Raw genomic sequence first — 18,848 nt, 5'->3', positions numbered from 1 at the left:
TTGCATGCTGATTTCCATTCCTTCTCTTCCTCTGCACCTTTCAAGCACATGCTCCCATGTCTCTTCTTCATGCCCGCACCTTCTGCAACATCTCTCTTCTTCTTCCTCCCAATACCTCCCACCCCTCATTTCATTCCCTAGCCTGTATCTAGCTATTCTTCTCCATTTCTCTTCCTTCGTTCCTTTTTCTATGTATTCCGGTAGTCCATTCACTCTTATTTCTCGGAACCACTTATTGTATCTCGATTCCCTCGCCATTTCCCAATTCTCTTCTTTCTCTATCTCCATCTCTCTGTTTTCTATCCTTTCCCATTCCTCTTCTCTCCTCTCCTTGTCTCTCTTCTCTAACATTGTTATATTCCCTCTCTCTTCTATATATCTTTTTCTTCCTTTTTCCCAATTGGATAGTTTCTTTCCTCCTCTCGCTCTCTCTTCTATCTCCTTCAGGCATTGTCTTGCCCATTCGCTTCCCTAATATAGTAGTATCTGCAGTGTTTCGCAAATATCTCAAAAACTAAGGCGGAGCGGCGGTTACATGTATAGGAAAAAGTTGTTGAATGTTGAAGAATGTTGAGTTTTACAGCATATTAAAAAATCATCGAAATCGGTGAGGTGGGACCTTTTATGCATCTTTTTGTTACCTGTAAACGTAAACCGAAAATATGTTTTCGCAACATCGTTGAATCGATGATCAAAATGTATTAGCGCACGACAGTCGTTGTTCACGCTCACGCCTCAAGTAACGCAGGCGTTACTCAAATACGTTCTCTGTTTACATATACAGGGTGTCCCAAAAACCCTTCGACTCCGGGAAATGGGAGGTTCCTTAGGTCATTTGAAGCAACATTTTCCTTTGCACCAATGTCAGCCGGGGCTTTGTTTAGGAGTTATTAACGAAAAACACGGACCAATCAGAGCGCGACCTAGACGCGCGATGGCACGTTCAGCCAGGCGCTCCGGGAGACGAGCGTGGTGTAACGCCGCGATGCCGCAACGAACAAGAGTTTCTCGAGATTATGTGAATCTTCCCCGATTTGGATGAGCTTTGGATATGTTGTCAAGACCATGATTCTGAACAACATTTCCCTTTACAGTTTTTGTCGGCCGGCTTTAGTTTACGCGATAAATGCAAAAACTTGTAATTGTAAATCGATCGATTGTACTATCTTTTACCCGATTTGGATGAGCTTTGGATAAGACCATGATTCTGAACAACATTTCCCTTTAGACTTTTTGACGATCGCGGAACAACTTTACTTGTCAATTCATATGGGTGGATCTTTTTACCCGACTTACGGCAACGTTACCCGAACGAGAGAAGAAGCAGAAACTGATTGTATTGAAAACTCACTTATTCAGCCGTAAATCCATTTGCTGCTTCGAAATGTGTGTCACTGGGTCACTCGGTGACGAACTGCACAGATGTCTTCAGGTACACGGCAGTACCGAAAGTCAAGGGACGTACGGCCAGGTCGACGAACTGCACAGCCGGTGGTAGAAGGCCTAAGGGATGCGCGGTCAAGTCGACGATCCAGAATTTCAGTTTCACTTTCGAATCGATAAATAATTCGTATGTTTATTTCAAACAGATGCCTTGAAATTTTTCCACACTCACAATCACTGTTCACATTTGTCAACACATAGTTATGCACTAATAATAATTGCCATATCCCTTGTACTGCTGCACAAATCACAACAATCAGGTAATGCAATCACTAGACTGCGGATTTCATGCGTTTGTAGCAAACATGAGTAGGTGCATTTTAAGACAGTAGAGAGATTAAAATAATGTCAAAACACCAATGTATTATTTTCAAATTCTTAAAATGATCACAGTAAGAACAAATATCTGTCTGGCTCCTGTCCCTTGTAATAGCGGCAGCCAACATTCATTTTGCATAAAGATTCGCAGTCTAGTGATTAGTTTAAATCAGGGACTTAATACCGGTAAAATTTGTATACCGGTATTGCGACAGGGACTTAATACCGGTAAAAATTTTTATACCGGTATTACGAATACCGGTAAAATTTTCATACCGGTATTACGCCCTGTGACGTAATACCGGTATAATCTTGGTAACGGTATTGGGCCAACAGAATATACCGATAACCGATATGATATACCGGTATTTTTCGGTTTGTTGGGGAAGGGGAAATGGGGCAAGTGGGATATTCCGCATGCTTCGCCCGATCCCCACTTTTCGACTCGCGCGTAGCTCCTGCCGTTCATAGGAGTAGGAACAGATGTCGCTACTACATACAATGTATGTATTTCTACGGCGACTACGCCAATGGATTCCCGTTCACCGCATCGCTCGCTCTGTCTCGCTTGGTTTTATATAATAATAAAATATATTTATCAAATGTGTAAGTTTTTATATGAATTTTATAATATGAATTTGGTAACATTTTAGATAATGTTAACGAGATTTCCCGCTTACAGTCACGAAACAATTAAGAATTATATAGCTAACACTGGAAAACTACACATTAACCAATAAACTAGTAATATATTAATTATACATTTACCCGTAATTTTTTCGGTTCCGTATTTCATTATTTACAACTTTTTAGTATTTAATTTATATTTCCAATTGTAAGATATTCTTATTTCCATTATCCAGTGCCGTAACGAGGGTATGAAGCGCCTGTGGCAAGTGTCTAACTTGCGCCCCCCCGTAACCCAATAATGACAAAAAAATAAAAAATTTTAATGTAACAAGTTCAATTTTACTAAATGCAATATTTTAAATACCATTAACCTCATCAAAATGAGTTGCCTGTACAGGGTGTCCCACTGTATCGAGAACGGCAGAATATCTCGGAAGACAGTGTCGTTATCAAAAAAGTGTTCCTACAAAAGTTGTTTGGTATTACGGGCTACGTTACGTGGTATTAATTGTTTTGTTGTGGGTGGAGTGGTGGAGGACATTTCAAGGTCACCTTGATTTTTTAAAATGGAATACTATATTTTTTTCTTTAGAAAATAATAGCGGGTATTGAGACGAATCCAAAGATGTGCTAATTTTTTTTTTGCTATTTTAAAAAAAAAATTTTTTTAATTTTGTTTTTTTGTGCTTTTTCGCGACTGCAATCTGTTTTTTAAACAGATTCCCACAAACCTATCGCAGTCCTATCGCAGCAATTTAATACCGACGTATTCGACGCCACTTAGCAGCGGCTGCTGGCTGTTGGCCGACGACCGATCTAGGATGTAAACACAAGCTTTTTTCACCTTCATCAAAATCAGAATAACATCATGTAGCACATCTTTGGATTCGTCTCACTACCCGCTATTATTTTCTAAAGAAAAAAATATAGTATTCCATTTAAAAAAATCAAGGTGACCTTGAAATGTCCTCCACCACTCCACCCACAACAAAACAATTAATACCACGTAACGTAGCCCGTAATACCAAACAACTTTTGTAGGAACACTTTTTTGATAACGACACTGTCTTCCGAGATATTCTGCCGTTCTCGATACAGTGGGACACCCTGTACAGGCAACTCATTTTGATGAGGTTAATGGTATTTAAAATATTGCATTTAGTAAAATTGAACTTGTTACATTAAAATTTTTTATTTTTTTGTCATTATTGGGTTACGGGGGGGCGCAAGTTAGACACTTGCCACAGGCGCTTCATACCCTCGTTACGGCACTGGATAATGCAAATAAGAATATCTTACAATTGGAAATATAAAATAGATACTAAAAAGTTGTAAATAATGAAATACGGAACCGAAAAAATTACCGGTAAATGTATAATTAATATATTACTAGTTTATTGGTTAATGTGTAGTTTTCCAGTGTCAGCTATATAATTCTTGTTTCGTGACTGTAAGCGGGAAATTTCGTTAACATTATCTAAAATGTTACCAAATTCATATTATAAAATTCATATAAAAACTTACACATTTGATAAATATATTTTATTATTATATAAAACCAAGCGAGACAGAGCGAGCGATGCGGTGAACGGGAATCCATTGGCGTAGTCGCCGTAGAAATACATGCATTGTATGTAGTAGCGACATCTGTTCCTACTCCTATGAACGGCAGGCTACCGCGGCTCGAACGACACTGATTTTCCGCAAGATGTTTCTCAATGTTTCTAAAGAATTTAGGAAGGGCATTTAGAGTGTCGAAATTCGAAATGCACGCTGTAGCACGAGAACGACGGGACGGTTAGACGAAAAACAGAGTGCGAGAAGGACGCTCGCTCTGATTGGTCCGTGTTTTTCGTTAATAACTCCTAAACAAAGCCGCAGTTGGCATTGGTGCTGTTGGAAATCGGCCGTAAGGTGTGATCGTTGCGCCCTCATACAGGCCCACGAGCAGATCGCTTGCGTGTGGGGTATGCGTGTTTCCCTTCTTGGTATCATAGTGTGTGAGTGTGGTACGTGATTCGCTCTCTTCATCATCGACTCTCGTAGCGTGCACACGTGTCTCATGTTTTTGCTCTACAGTGTGTCGCGTATATATATTAAATCTCGTGTGTGTTAAACTGTTAAGCTTTCTTTACCTTTCCGATCCACGCGTCTATATTAACCTCGTATAATCTCATAGGTGCAAAGGAAAATGTCTCTTAGAATGGTCTCAGGAACCACCCCCTTTCGGGATTTTCACGAATTTTGGGACACCCTATATATCGCTGGTCTGAAGAAAATGCCAGCAGACTGTATACGACTAAGGTACACGGCGTCCTTTGCCAGCTCATTGTAACGCCAATTTTAAAGATACCATCTTGTTCAAGGGCTCATTTTAAAGGGGAAACTTCAAGGAATATAACCATATTTTTTCAAAATTTAAATCACTCCGCCCCATCATCGAAAAAAACGCAAAAGAAGAATTTGTTTAAATTTTTCGACATTATAAAGTTGATTGTCGAGGTTGAAAAAATTATTTTGTAATAGCCCAATCCTTTCCGAATAAAGCAAAAAAAAATTTAGCTCAATCAGACAAACCGTTCTTGAGATAAAAATTCGTAAGTGAGGCCCGTTTTCGCCGAAATGGGCAAAAATCGAAAACTTTGAAGGCCTGCCATTTCTAAAAAACTTCGAAACCGGCAAAATGATGACTTAAACACCCCCTAATTTCGCATGGACTACAACATATTTCAGTTAGAACAAAATCGGCGATGGTGCCTGCAAAAAGTGATCGATTCGGCATGGAATGACCCACGGTGTTAACGCAGTGGCAATGCGGGGGTCTCGGAGCAACCTTATCACTACCTAATAGATTTTACACCGAACTCGCGGAATTTATACGGTTAACTTTTGATTCGAAGAGGAACTTTAGCACTATCTCACTGGTAGTTGACTTCCGAGATGCAGCACGACGCGACACGATTCGTGATTACGACAGTACTAGCCCACGAGAGTAGAAATGCAAGGGCTTATATAGCCCTGCAATGACGGGTGGTACTTGTCAGTACCCTTCAAGTGAACATCCGTATTTTATCAACGTCCAGTTGGTCGTGCGTATGTTTGGGCCCTGAACTAAACTAAACAGCTACACATGTAGATTTATCTAGGGTGGCTCTGTTCGTTTATCTAGGACGGTTCCTCCAACACCACCTATACATTGTATAACAAAGCCAAACAGCTTTGCTGTGACGTCATCACTAAGAGGCGCGACGTTCACAATTTACTCGGAATAGTAAAATTCACTCAAATAATATACATATTTATAAGCAATAATTTCATTTAGTTTATAATAACATAAGAAAATATTCAATCCTTTCTAACTATTACAAAAAATAATACAAATCATCTGCTTTTTAATAAAATTATGATATATATTACACATATAAATATCACGCAAGAAGTACACAAGAAACTATAAACCTATATTTCTACTATACGAAACAATGCTAACACAGGCAAGGAGGTCTTTTTAAGATAAATTTTAACATAAAATATAATAGAATACGAAATAATTGGACATGAACATGTAGAACATAAATTTTTGTTTTCACAGAACCTTTCCACGTTTTCACAAAATTTTTCGCTTACAGTAGTTAATTTCCTATTTCTCCTTTTAACAGTTTTATTTTAAAAATTTGCAGCTGTATTATTATTAATAACGTTGCAGTAATTTGTTTAGAATAATATTGACAAAAATCATTTAGAATAATATTTTTTAATATTCTTAAACCACACACATCAACTGCATATTTTTCAATCAATACACAAAAAATAACACAAATAGACATTTTTTTTTTATTTAAGCTTACCGGACCCCTAAATGGGGTCTATACAATTGGACGTAATTTATATTGTATAATATTACAGAGTACAGTTTGAATGTCATTATTACTTAACATATTAATTGTAATATTTTTTATTCTTGCAAACACCGACACAGCTCGACATTCCAACTAGTCTGCATGAATCTCATCTGTAACGTGACAAAAGTAAAAATGAATAAACTGTTGAAAAACATATAATACATTAATTCGTATAATTGTGTATACATACTGGGTCTGAGATGTATTGTCGGATGGTTTGGGACTCAACGTCGATTTGATAAATACAGGCAGCTGTGTCCAAGGAAGATGAATCTGAAAATAAGAAATTTTCGGTTGCTGAAATAATCAGCGATTCCGCACACTGTGCAACAGTGTGCGGCCCGACATCGTGTCGGGACGCTCCAGCGAATCTATTGATTCGCGAGCTGATGGATCTACAATTTGTCAATTTTACAGTTCAATTTTAATTGAACATGAACATGTAGAACATAAATTTTTGTTTTTACAGAACCTTATTCGACGTTTACTTGGTTTTTCGCTTACAGTAGTTAATTTCCTATTTCTCCTTTTAACAGTTTTCTTTTGCAAGTTTGCAGCTGTGTTATTATTAGTAACTTTGCAGTAATTGTTTAGAATAATATTGACACAAATATTAATAATTCGTTTCCACAAATCATCAGAAGAGTGCTGACAGCAGGTATTAACATTCTTTAATGTATCCGTGCAACTTATTTTTTCAAAAATTAATTCAGATGCTGTAGGTCTTTGATTATTCAATTTTTAAACATTTTTGAGTCCAATTTTCATTTATACTCACCAATTTGGCTGCTTGGCATAGTTCTTCAAAAGTTTTGAAGATAAAACGTTTTGTGTGTTCTGCAGCAGTTTTTTGGCTACAGCTTCTCGTCTGGTCTTCTCAGATGGAGATTCCCTGTGACTTCTTCGTTTGCTTAAATACGGGGCAAACCCTGGAAAGATGCAGGGTACTGCACCACTCTTTACTCGAGGCTTGCCCAGAGGAGCGGTTATTATTTTCCCAGTCTTCCAGTCCACTGTCGTTGTAGTATATTCAATGTCCGATTCCTCAAAGTGTCGATGACAAATTACGGAATGCTCTGAGACACAGAAATCTTTCCGATGGATAGCGTTTACCCATTTCTGCTTAACCTTTTCGTCGCGCGGAAATTTAAAAACATGTAATTTTGACTTATCATCGGCAGATAATATTCCACTACACTTGGGTACACAACACTTATTAACCATTTTTAGCTAATAATAACTATTTACGATTGAAACGACTATAGATATCACGAAATATCGTTCCAACCACACGTAATACGCGAAGAGCCGTAAAATATGTATACGTATAACAAATCAAAAGTGACAGCACGAAGCTGGACACCACCAGGTGGTGCTGATGCTAGGCCTCTTGTGTATGACGTCACAGGTTGATTTTTTCGGAGCTGTTTGGCTTTATTATATAGGTGGTGTTGGTTCCTGCCGGCGATGATATTGAACATCTGTTCGTCATCCATAACACCAAAGAAAATTTTTGTGAAAGTTTGTTTTTACATCAGCACAAAATTTTACATCAATAAAAACAAAATAAAAAATTTGAAAGTATACTTTACATTAGTATTTAATAATGTGGCATTAGTATTCTTATGTACAACAATGAGTATAAGGTGTTCTTTCATATTTTTCAACTCCAAGTCCATTAGTTCAAACCATTACTTTTTATACACCCCGTGCATACATACAGTGGGAGTACAAAGTATTCGTACACCTTTCAAAAACGGATAACTTTCTCAAAATTCCACCCAACAGATTGAGCTTTTTTGAAACGTTAGAAGGTTTAGTTTATCAGTTAATGTGTAAACAATCTTTTTTTTAATCGTCACGATTTTTAAATTTGTTATTTACCGCTTGCCTGGTTCCAAGGAGGATCCCCTAATGGCGGCGATAAAATTGTAACTGTTACGGTAGAGACCTTCGCGAAAATTATACGGAGGGTGGACGTTGTGTAAACGTTTAACACTAAACCTACCGAACACTAAAAACGATTAAAATGTTTTAGCTTATAAAACTGACAAAAATATAAAACCGGTGATTTGACCAGCAGTGGTAGGTACAAGTGGTAGTACAGTGGTAGGTTACAAATGACATTTTCATTGGAATCGATCATTGTTGTTCAAAAATGTCTAATTCGACGTGTTTTCTTAAAATTTCGCAGCCCAATCGGGCCAGCCGAAAACATCGGCGTCGCCGTTTGCGCTCTCGGCGAGGGCCGGCACAATTACCACCACGTGTTCCCATGGGACTATAAAGCAGCCGAGTTGGGACACTACAGGACGAACTTCACCACGGCATTCATAGATTTCTTCGGGAAAATAGGCTGGGCATACGACATGAAAGTCGTTCCTTCCGCGGTTGTACAGAAACGGGCAAGTCGTATCGGTGATGGGTCAATGTAAGTATTTCAATGAATTCAGAAAATTTCATTTTTCTTCGGATGTCATACATTAGACATGTAAACTGTATTGTACATAAGCTTCTATGTAAAATATTAGACATAAGCTTGTTCGTTTGCTCAACAGATACGGCCAGGCGCAGAAACATGTTCACAGTCACAAGGGTGCGGTGTGGGGTTGGGGTGACAAGGACATGGATTCCGAGGAGATCAAGGAAGTAGAGATCATAAACAAATCCAATTAATGTAATCGTATTCAAGGGATTTCGCGAGAATGTTGGAATGAGTTCTCGCAGTAGGGGTCGGGTACCGGAAGTAAAGTGATCAATCGATTACAACGTCAATTAATATTTATATTACACAGGTATTATTATTATACATTTAGTATATCAGTTATTATAAACGGGTACTTAGTCATATGGTGCGTCCAATTGGGTTTCTTCGACGAACCAACAAGATTCTGGACACTAGCGGATTATTCATTTGATCTTACGACAGTAAAGGTATTTGAAAACCAGTAATGTCTCGATAAATGTGAAATAGATGTGTACATCATTTGTGATTTTATTTCATGTGAAAAGAAACGCGTAACATATTCATATTTGTTAGACTTCGTAGAAATTCGTGACGAGTCTGACTCGTTAAAATAGGGCAACTGGTTAACCCCTGCTAGCTGAAAATAATCATTGTTATTCACAACAACAAGTCACGACATTGTCATTATAATTATGGGAATCTTGCAAAGTGGCATAGTTATTTTTATCTATACAGTGGGACTTTGATTTAAATTTTATCTTGCATGAAGCAGTGGCACACTTAGGATTTAATCTTCGGGGGGCGGGGGCAAGTTGAACGGATAAAATTCTGTTGCCTGGTGCAAGAATTGCCAATGTACAGTGTGGGGAAAAATTATTGGTCATCCTTTTGGGAGGTGATAGAACTCGTCGAGATAGGTATCCATATACTACTTCATGGTCGGCGTTATTGCGACGTCTATATGTTTAACAATTTTGACCCTTCCGACCCGACAGAGGTACGCCGTATGTCTTCTCGCACGGCCGACTATTGTTTCATTTTCAATATCACCATGTCACTGTCACTATCACTATATCTGTATCACTACTAACAAGGAAAGCGCAAGGTCGACGAGTCTCAGATTTGATTGAAACTTCGTTCTTAAACGTTGTAATTAAAGGTTCATTAAAAGTTTTCATTAGCATGAATATGGTTTCAATTCCGAGGAATTGCAAGTACCGTCGCGTCGCGTCGTGGTTTGGAGTTAGCGTACCGGAATACAACTGGGTTTGCCAGTGTTCGATTGCCTGCCGTTGAGAATTTCTTTAAACAATTAAACTTTCCTTATTTGTTCGTACTACTATAATACTATCATTTATTATAGTGATACTGCTCTTCACATGCAAAAATGAATATTTAATTATAATCAAGCATAACATGAAAATCATGCGTTACACGCATAAAACAACTATAGAGATAAAGTTAATACTCTCAGGTATTATTACTAGACTGCGGATTTTATGCAATTATGGCAAAAATGGGTAGGTACAATTTAAAATGGAATAAAGATTAAGAGAATTTAGAAACATGAATTTACTATGTCCAACGTATCAAAATTATTAAAGGTCGAAAGAATTTTTTACGCGAGCGCAATTCCCCCCTCTTCTTAAAATTAATGCACAAAATTTTTATTTTGCATAAAGATCCGCAGTCTAATTATTACATGCAGCAATGGTATTTATCATAGATGCATAAAAAGCAAGGTACATTTGAAAACACATTTGCTTTTATTTATTTCTTTGTGTGCATTTCTTTATGTGCATTTGCTTTCGTATGTCTTTATATTTATAAATAAAACAAAGATTTATAGACATAATCAAAAAATGATTTTTTGACAATGCCGTTTCCATTCAAAATATGTATCGTAAAATCATAAAAAGACGGAAATTCGTCATGTTGCATCAGGACGTACACGGTACGTCATCGTGAGGACGTACACCGTACGCCGTACGTCCTTCGGGTCCGTCGGAAGAGTTAAACATCTTGAGGTTCCACGATTAACATGCAAACAAACAGAATCTCGCGGAATTCAGGCAAAGCCATTCAGAAATTGCACGCCTATCCATTTAAGGCTTTTACGCCGCAACCTCCAGTTGTCAAAGTGTTAATAGTTCTCTGAAATTCCTCCTTCATCTTGGGATGCATTTTGTACAATACAAACTGCCCGGTTGTGTTACCCGGCAGCAGTGATGCCATAATGAGCTCCAAACGGAGCTCCCGTACTGCCCTACATACCCCTTCCACTATTCCACTCCAGCACCGTACACAGGCGCACACTCCACGGTCCCCATCGCGCACGTGCAACGTGTCTTCCATTCGTCCCACTCATTCCCCGTCATCAGAGAGGGGGTACATCATTTCACCGTGACTCCCCGCATCTGGCATCACTGCCGGGCAGTTTCTAATAAATCTACATATACTCTTCGAAACGAAAGAAGACTTTCAGCCTTAAAAAGTTTTTTTATATTGTAACGTCCTAACGTCCGTCACCGGACTCGCTCCTTATATTTGCGTCACAAACAAACGCATAATTAATTAATATTAAAGTCTGACAAGATTTCATCTGACGTCATCACTTTGGAATGCGATCTCGTCAAGCCTCAATGATTTTGGAAATAACAATTTCAAGGCCTGCTCACTCAGGCATAAGATCTTATTGTTTCCCCCACTGATCCACTGCCTGCTCTCTCAACCACGAAATTCTTCCTATTATCTCCCCACCACAAACCCACCTGGCAACAGTCCTATAAAAAGCCAGGACCGGAGAGCAGAGGCCCCCCTTTTTAGTCGCTCTTAGGCTCTTAGGCTCTTAGTCTCTTAGTCTCTTAGTCTCTTAGTCTCTTAGTCAGTCAGATACAAATTCATTAATTTATTTCGAGCACTTCAAAATCGTCAGTCAGTCGGTCGAGATTGTTTAATCTAGAGTCACGAACGTAGCACAGAATATCTATTCAATATTCGCGTAGCTTTTCTAATCTACGCTTACAACGTTCCGAATTCCATAAACCAGTTCTCATTGATGAACAAATCGGGACGCTATAAAGTATTTATAGTTAACACCCGTGATCTGAGAGAACGCCTCCGTTTACCAAATTCTCCTTACGATTCACGTACGGTTTTACAACAATCTACTCAAAAAGTGACGTGTGTGCGTGCGACAGGAACGAAGTGCGAGTGAAGTGAAAATCGCGTACCTACAAGAACCCGCTATCCTTTTCTCCCTCGAATTAGGCGGACTTGGTCCAGCCGTCCGAGCCAACGATCCAACCCGAATTAGGCGGACTTGGTCCAGCCGTTCGAGCCAACGATCCAACCCGAATTAGGCGGACTTGGTCCAGCCGTTCGGGCGCCCCCCTAAATCCCGAATCAAAACCTCTCTCGAGATCGAATATCAAAATACCGATAAAATTTCACTCGGACCGGGATCTGCGTGGTACTCTCCCACGTCACCGCGAGTCGCGAGCGAGAAATCGAAAGCGCGAATCCGAATCGTTCCCATTTTTCCTTCTAACGCCCGACCTCGGACGTTACATTGGTGACAGCAGCGGTGGGATTTCGAATTGCTCAACGGAGCACCCACAATTGCCACATCCTGCGTAATTTTCAACATACACGATGTCTCGAACGTCGAATCCAAGCAACCCTGCATCGGTACAGTCGGTTCTCAATGAGGCCACAGCGAGGGAGCTCGTTTTACTGGAACAACTCGAAACAATGGGGCGAAGACACCAAGAACTGCTCGACAAATACAACGCACATCAAGGACGTGAGCGAGTCCCTGTCGTAAAATCCGAACCCGCAGCAAACCTCACCGCGGTCGAAGGGTTGGCCGACAAATTAAAGAAACTGCAGGAAATGATCGAGAATCTGGGCAGCCCAGCAAACTCCCACACATCCGAGCGCAGTCCGACACCCGATCGTTCAAGGCCGCTGGACAGGATCGCGCACAGAATTGAGGCCCATTCATCCCGCGAATACGGACGAATTACGTTGAAGGACGCAGTGGAAACCGTCCCTCACTTCGATGGCGAGAATATCACCGTTTTTCAATTCGCACGAGCATGTAAGCGGGCTCGTGAAATGCTGCCTGCGAAAGCTGAGCCAAACCTGGCCAAACTGTTACGTAATCGGTTGAAAGGACACGCAGCTCTGGCCGTCGAAGACCAAATACATCAATCGGTAGACGAATTGATCAACAGACTGAGATACGTCTTCTCACCTTCAAAAACTCCGAATCATTACCGAGGCGAATTGGCCAACATAATTAAAGAGCCCAAGGAACATATCCTCGACTACATTTCGAGAGTCAAGGATCTAAACTCCGCTATTATCGACGGCGAAAAGGAACGATACGGTACGCTGAGTAACAATCACGTCAACGACATCGACGACCTCACTCTGGAGTCCTTCCTGGACGGGCTACCCCCTACCATGAGGACTCGAATACGTCACGAGGGCTGTTACGGTTTAACCGAGACCTTCGACTCCGCCATCCAAATCACGAAAGAAATGGAGAGAGACAGCCGAAGATTTTCAACAGCCCCGCGATCGACGCCAACCACGTGCCAAATGTGCCTCCGACCGGGACATGAAGCCCGTGCCTGTCGCGACCACGGAATATCTCGCGGTCAAGGACCGTCCCGCGATTATGGATCGCCCCGTAACTACGGACCGCCCCGTGATTATGGATCGCCCCGCGACAGTGGACCGCCCCGCGGCCCCATGCACGACCTTCAAGGTCGACCAACTCGATGGCCAGATCCACCACGCCGCGTCGCCAACAACGACGCAACTAACACCCGACCATTCCAAGGCGCAGGAACGAAAATCTGTGCCTATTGCAAAGCGACGGGCCACTTAATTTCGGAGTGTAGGAAACGGGCCTACAATAATCAAAGGTTTCAGGGAAACGAGGATCGCCCACGAGAAACTACGAGCGCGTATCGTGGAGCACCAGCACAACAGACGCGCTCCGCCCTCCCGATAGTCACGAAACAAGAGAACCAGGACGAACACGAGCATGTGCAGTCCAATTGAAATCAGCTCTGGTCGTACCCGCAATAATGCTGCACTCCGCTGATCTCAAAGAAGCAACAGAAACCATGGTCGACACCGGATCAGAGATAAACATCATAAAGCGAGAAGCTTTGAGTAAACCCCAGCTGATTAACGCTCAAGAAAAAGTGAGCATCACGGGCATCACGAGCCATACCATCACCACTCTCGGCACGTTCGAAATTAATATATTCAATCACAAAGTGACGTTTCACGTCGTCGCCGACGACCTACCGATACCTCAAAAGGGCATCATTGGCTCCGAATTCTTCCGAAATCAATCCGTCGACATCGTCTACTCAGAAAATTGTCTCCGTTTCCATGGCACCACTATTCCATTTCTCAATCACAAACAAATTACGCTTCCGGCAAGATCCAAAACGGTCATTCCAGTACACATTCTAAATCCAAACCTTGACGAAGGCTACGTGCCGCGCCAAGATCTCGGCGAAGGGGTCCATTTGGGACACGCCATAATAAAATCGAAACAAGGGAAATCCTACCTCCCCGCAGTCAATACAACAAATCAAAATGTCATGCTGCGAGAACCTAACGTCGAACTCCAGGAGTTCGAGGAATTCAAGGAACCTCTACCGATTCCTTCTTCACAGATCTCTTCTATTCCTATTTCTTCTATTTCTATTTCGTCCACCACAGTACACCCACTCACTGAATCTTTACCAAATCCAGGTGTGCTGTGCGTGAAGTCTCAATCTTCTCCAGAGGCATGCGAACCAAATTCCAATTCTAATTCTACTAATTCTCGCATGTCGGAGCTCTATTCTAAAGAATCCAAGCCGATTCTATCTATCTGTGAAGAAAAATCCTCTGAGGATACGTCGAATCCCGTCTCATTATTCCCTGGCCATCTCACTCACCAAGATACTAAATCTCCAATATCATCCGATACAAACCCGTACGCCAATGACCGAACAACCGAGATCATGAAACATTTAAACACGGAACATTTAAATGCGGAGGAAGAAGCCAGCGTCAGAAACCTTGTGAAAGAATATAACGCCGTATTTCATCTACCCGAAAGTCAACTTGGATGCACCAACGCAATCACCCATCGGATAACAACGACGGACGACCGACCAATAAACGTAAAACAATATCGCTTTCCGCCGATTCACAAAGAAGAAGTGAATAAGCAAGTCAACGAACTCCTCGACAACAATATCATAAGGCCATCGATATCACCATACAATTCCCCCATCTGGATAGTCCCCAAGAAACCGGGGCCGGACGGTCAAAAGAAATGGCGAATGGTAATCGATTACCGACTATTGAACGCCAAAACCATACCCGACGCCTATCCGCTACCCAACATTACGGATATATTAGACCAATTAGGCGGCGCTAAATATTTCTCTGTCTTCGACTTGGCGTCAGGATTCCACCAGATCCCGATGGACGAATCCGACATGCAGAAGACAGCATTTTCCACTCCTCATGGGCACTATGAGTTTAAACGAATGCCATTCGGCCTGAGAAACGCACCCGCCACCTTCCAACGATTGATGGACCATATCCTCTCCGGACTCCAAGGAATAGAGATGTTCATATACTTGGATGACATAGTCATATACGCAAGCTCCATCAGAGAACACGAAATCAAATTCAGGAAATTAGCCGAAAAACTGCTCGAGGCCAATCTCAAACTCCAACCGGGAAAATGCGAGTTTCTACGAAAAGAAGTGGCATACTTGGGACACATCATCACTGAGAATGGAGTTCGACCCGACCCGAAGAAAATCGAGGCAGTAGCACAGTTTCCCGTACCAAACAATCCCAAGAAAATCAAAGGATTCCTTGGACTCGTCGGATACTACAGGAAGTTCATACCGAACTTTTCGAAAATCTCGAAACCTCTCACCAACCTCTTAAAGAAGAAGAACAAGTTCTCCTGGGGCCCTAAAGAACAAGAATCGTTCGAATACCTACGACAACAACTGACCACGGAACCGATCCTGCAATTCCCCGATTTCAGTAAACAATTCCACGTCACAACAGATGCATCCAGCAATGCCATCGGGGGAGTGCTCAGCCAGACCGTCGAAAAAAAGGAATTGCCAATTTCTTACGCCTCAAGAACGTTAAATAACGCGGAGGAAAATTACTCGACGATTGAGAAAGAGCTCTTGGCCATCGTATACTGCGTGGGACACTTCAGGCCCTACCTGTATGGTAAACTCTTCACACTGTTCACCGACCACAAACCACTGGTATGGCTACACAGTGTAAAAGATCCAACGTCTCGTTTAGTCAGATGGAGACTAAAACTAGCAGAATACGACTATGAAATCCGCTATCAACCGGGGAAAACCAACTACATCGCAGATGCGTTGTCACGTATCACCCACGCAAAAATATTACCCATAAGGGCCCGATCAACCAGCAACAGCGATTCCGACGAAGACGTGCCCAATCCAAAGAGGCATAAATACACGCCTCCACGAGAATCGACAACACCATCGAACGAATCAACCAGTACTACGCCAGACACACTGACACCTGAAAGAGTGGGAAATGACGACGATTATATACCAACCCAATCTCCATCTACCGAGGCATCGACGTCTGCAAACGATTCACTGCCAGAAGAAGAAATATCGGATGAACATATACGCAGTACTTATACCGACACGGATTCGGTAACCAGCCAAATCGATCAGTCATTCATCAACCACCGATCAACATGGATCACAACAACAACCGAGCATATAAGAAGACGCACCGAGCGGGCAGAAGAATCCAAATCAGGAAGATGCTACGAGCCTTCCACGCGAAGGATGAGACGGGGGATCCGAGGAACTTTAAATTTCCGGAGATCATCAAGCCGGAAACAAAAGAAGACACCATTGTGTACATTCCATTCCGGATACGAATTCCACCGGAACAACAGGGCCCTACCCGCCAACACCGACTGGAGGACCTGCGAATAGTGGACGTGCGACCGGACAACCCCGACAATTGGTTGCCAAAACCGCGAGGGAAACCCACCATAAGATCGGTGATCGATATTCCAGCAGGCCACTACTGGAATCCAAGGACAAGTACGGTGTGTCCAGGGTCGCCTCCACCACGGCCAGAAATAGAAGTGGTGACCATCGACTAGGCCGTCCCAACTCCAACCTTCTCATATAACTATTTTCTTCTCTTTTCATTTCACCCTCCATAGCTGCAGTTTGCGCTATGTGAGCCCACATTCTCTTTTCTTTTCATTTCATCCTCCATAGCTGCAGTTTGCGCTATGTGAGCCTACATTCTCTTTTCTTTTCATTTCATCCTCCATAGCTGCAGTTTGCGCTATGTGAGCCTACATTTTCATTTCCTTTCTTTCTCCACAACTGCAGTTAGCAGTGTGTGAGTGCCATTTTAGTTCTTACTCCTTGCAATTTCTTGGTATTTTCCACTCCCTTCGCGGGAGTCTATCGCGTTCAGCGAACAAAAAAATCAAATTCGTTTGCTTTGCGAACGAATTCTCTTTTTTTTCTCCGAGGGGTGACGTGTAACGTCCTAACGTCCGTCACCGGACTCGCTCCTTATATTTGCGTCACAAACAAACGCATAATTAATTAATATTAAAGTCTGACAAGATTTCATCTGACGTCATCACTTTGGAATGCGATCTCGTCAAGCCTCAATGATTTTGGAAATAACAATTTCAAGGCCTGCTCACTCAGGCATAAGATCTTATTGTTTCCCCCACTGATCCACTGCCTGCTCTCTCAACCACGAAATTCTTCCTATTATCTCCCCACCACAAACCCACCTGGCAACAGTCCTATAAAAAGCCAGGACCGGAGAGCAGAGGCCCCCCTTTTTAGTCGCTCTTAGGCTCTTAGGCTCTTAGTCTCTTAGTCTCTTAGTCTCTTAGTCTCTTAGTCAGTCAGATACAAATTCATTAATTTATTTCGAGCACTTCAAAATCGTCAGTCAGTCGGTCGAGATTGTTTAATCTAGAGTCACGAACGTAGCACAGAATATCTATTCAATATTCGCGTAGCTTTTCTAATCTACGCTTACAACGTTCCGAATTCCATAAACCAGTTCTCATTGATGAACAAATCGGGACGCTATAAAGTATTTATAGTTAACACCCGTGATCTGAGAGAACGCCTCCGTTTACCAAATTCTCCTTACGATTCACGTACGGTTTTACAACAATCTACTCAAAAAGTGACGTGTGTGCGTGCGACAGGAACGAAGTGCGAGTGAAGTGAAAATCGCGTACCTACAAGAACCCGCTATCCTTTTCTCCCTCGAATTAGGCGGACTTGGTCCAGCCGTCCGAGCCAACGATCCAACCCGAATTAGGCGGACTTGGTCCAGCCGTTCGAGCCAACGATCCAACCCGAATTAGGCGGACTTGGTCCAGCCGTTCGGGCGCCCCCCTAAATCCCGAATCAAAACCTCTCTCGAGATCGAATATCAAAATACCGATAAAATTTCACTCGGACCGGGATCTGCGTGGTACTCTCCCACGTCACCGCGAGTCGCGAGCGAGAAATCGAAAGCGCGAATCCGAATCGTTCCCATTTTTCCTTCTAACGCCCGACCTCGGACGTTACAATATAATATATTTTTTTATTTTCTACTTTTTAGTCTTTACATATCTTGTAATCGATTTTAATTACCACTTGAACCTGTAAATTCAACCATCTTTTGTAAAAGAAAAAATATTGTGTCATGGCGGCTGCAAATCGAAGTTTCCATTCTGTAGAATCAATCGTTCAGGAGCTATTGCAGTGTTGTTGACAGGTAAGGGCGCCGCTATATTGGTTTGTAGTAACGACCGCGAGCCGCTTACCGAGCAGAATCTCCTGTCCTTGTCGCCCTCCACCCCGAACTAATCCTACCCAACTCACAAGGGGAGTCCAGGGTAGTCGGAATCCGGATTTTCCTGAAACTTGCAGTATTTAAAGATGACGTATCCAAATGTAATTTAGCAAAGCAGTAGCGCGCGATACTCAAGATTTCCCGAGAAA

General features: G+C 41.9%; 2 protein-coding genes across 3 annotated transcripts in view; both read left to right on the top strand.

Moving 5' to 3' along the window:
- Window positions 1–18,848, top strand: part of LOC143211107 (acyl-CoA Delta-9 desaturase-like) — a 256,986-nt gene that overhangs the window by 154,897 nt on the left and 83,241 nt on the right. The gene's annotated exons all lie outside the window — the stretch shown is intronic.
- LOC143211090 (acyl-CoA Delta-9 desaturase-like) lies at window positions 4,079–8,989 on the top strand. 2 transcript variants are annotated; one of them, XM_076428508.1, is made up of 4 exons: window positions 4,079–4,496; window positions 4,571–4,695; window positions 8,488–8,724; window positions 8,852–8,989. In XM_076428508.1, exons 2-4 carry the CDS (start codon window positions 4,583–4,585, stop codon window positions 8,967–8,969), a joined length of 468 nt encoding a protein of 155 aa, XP_076284623.1. In that variant the 5' UTR covers window positions 4,079–4,496; window positions 4,571–4,582; the 3' UTR covers window positions 8,970–8,989. The 2 variants fall into 2 exon arrangements, with proteins under 2 accessions (XP_076284623.1, XP_076284622.1); XM_076428507.1 differs by having other exon boundaries at window positions 4,079–4,695.

Source organism: Lasioglossum baleicum, chromosome 8 (assembly GCF_051020765.1).
Source record: "Lasioglossum baleicum chromosome 8, iyLasBale1, whole genome shotgun sequence".
NCBI classification, from domain to species: domain Eukaryota; kingdom Metazoa; phylum Arthropoda; class Insecta; order Hymenoptera; family Halictidae; genus Lasioglossum; species Lasioglossum baleicum.
Note: the sequence above shows the minus strand (reverse complement) of the source record. Positions and strands in the feature narration are given on the sequence as shown.

What these genes read in the sequence shown, in the direction of transcription:
- LOC143211090 (XM_076428508.1), top strand. Translation starts at nt 4,583, where the DNA reads ATGTCTCTTAGAATGGTCTCAGGAACCACCCCCTTTCGGGATTTTCAC. An exon ending in GCAGACTGTATACGACTAAG is followed by an intron (nt 4,696 to 8,487) that starts GTACACGGCGTC and finishes AAAATTTCGCAG; the next exon opens with CCCAATCGGGCCAGCCGAAA. An exon ending in CGTATCGGTGATGGGTCAAT is followed by an intron (nt 8,725 to 8,851) that starts GTAAGTATTTCA and finishes TTTGCTCAACAG; the next exon opens with ATACGGCCAGGCGCAGAAAC.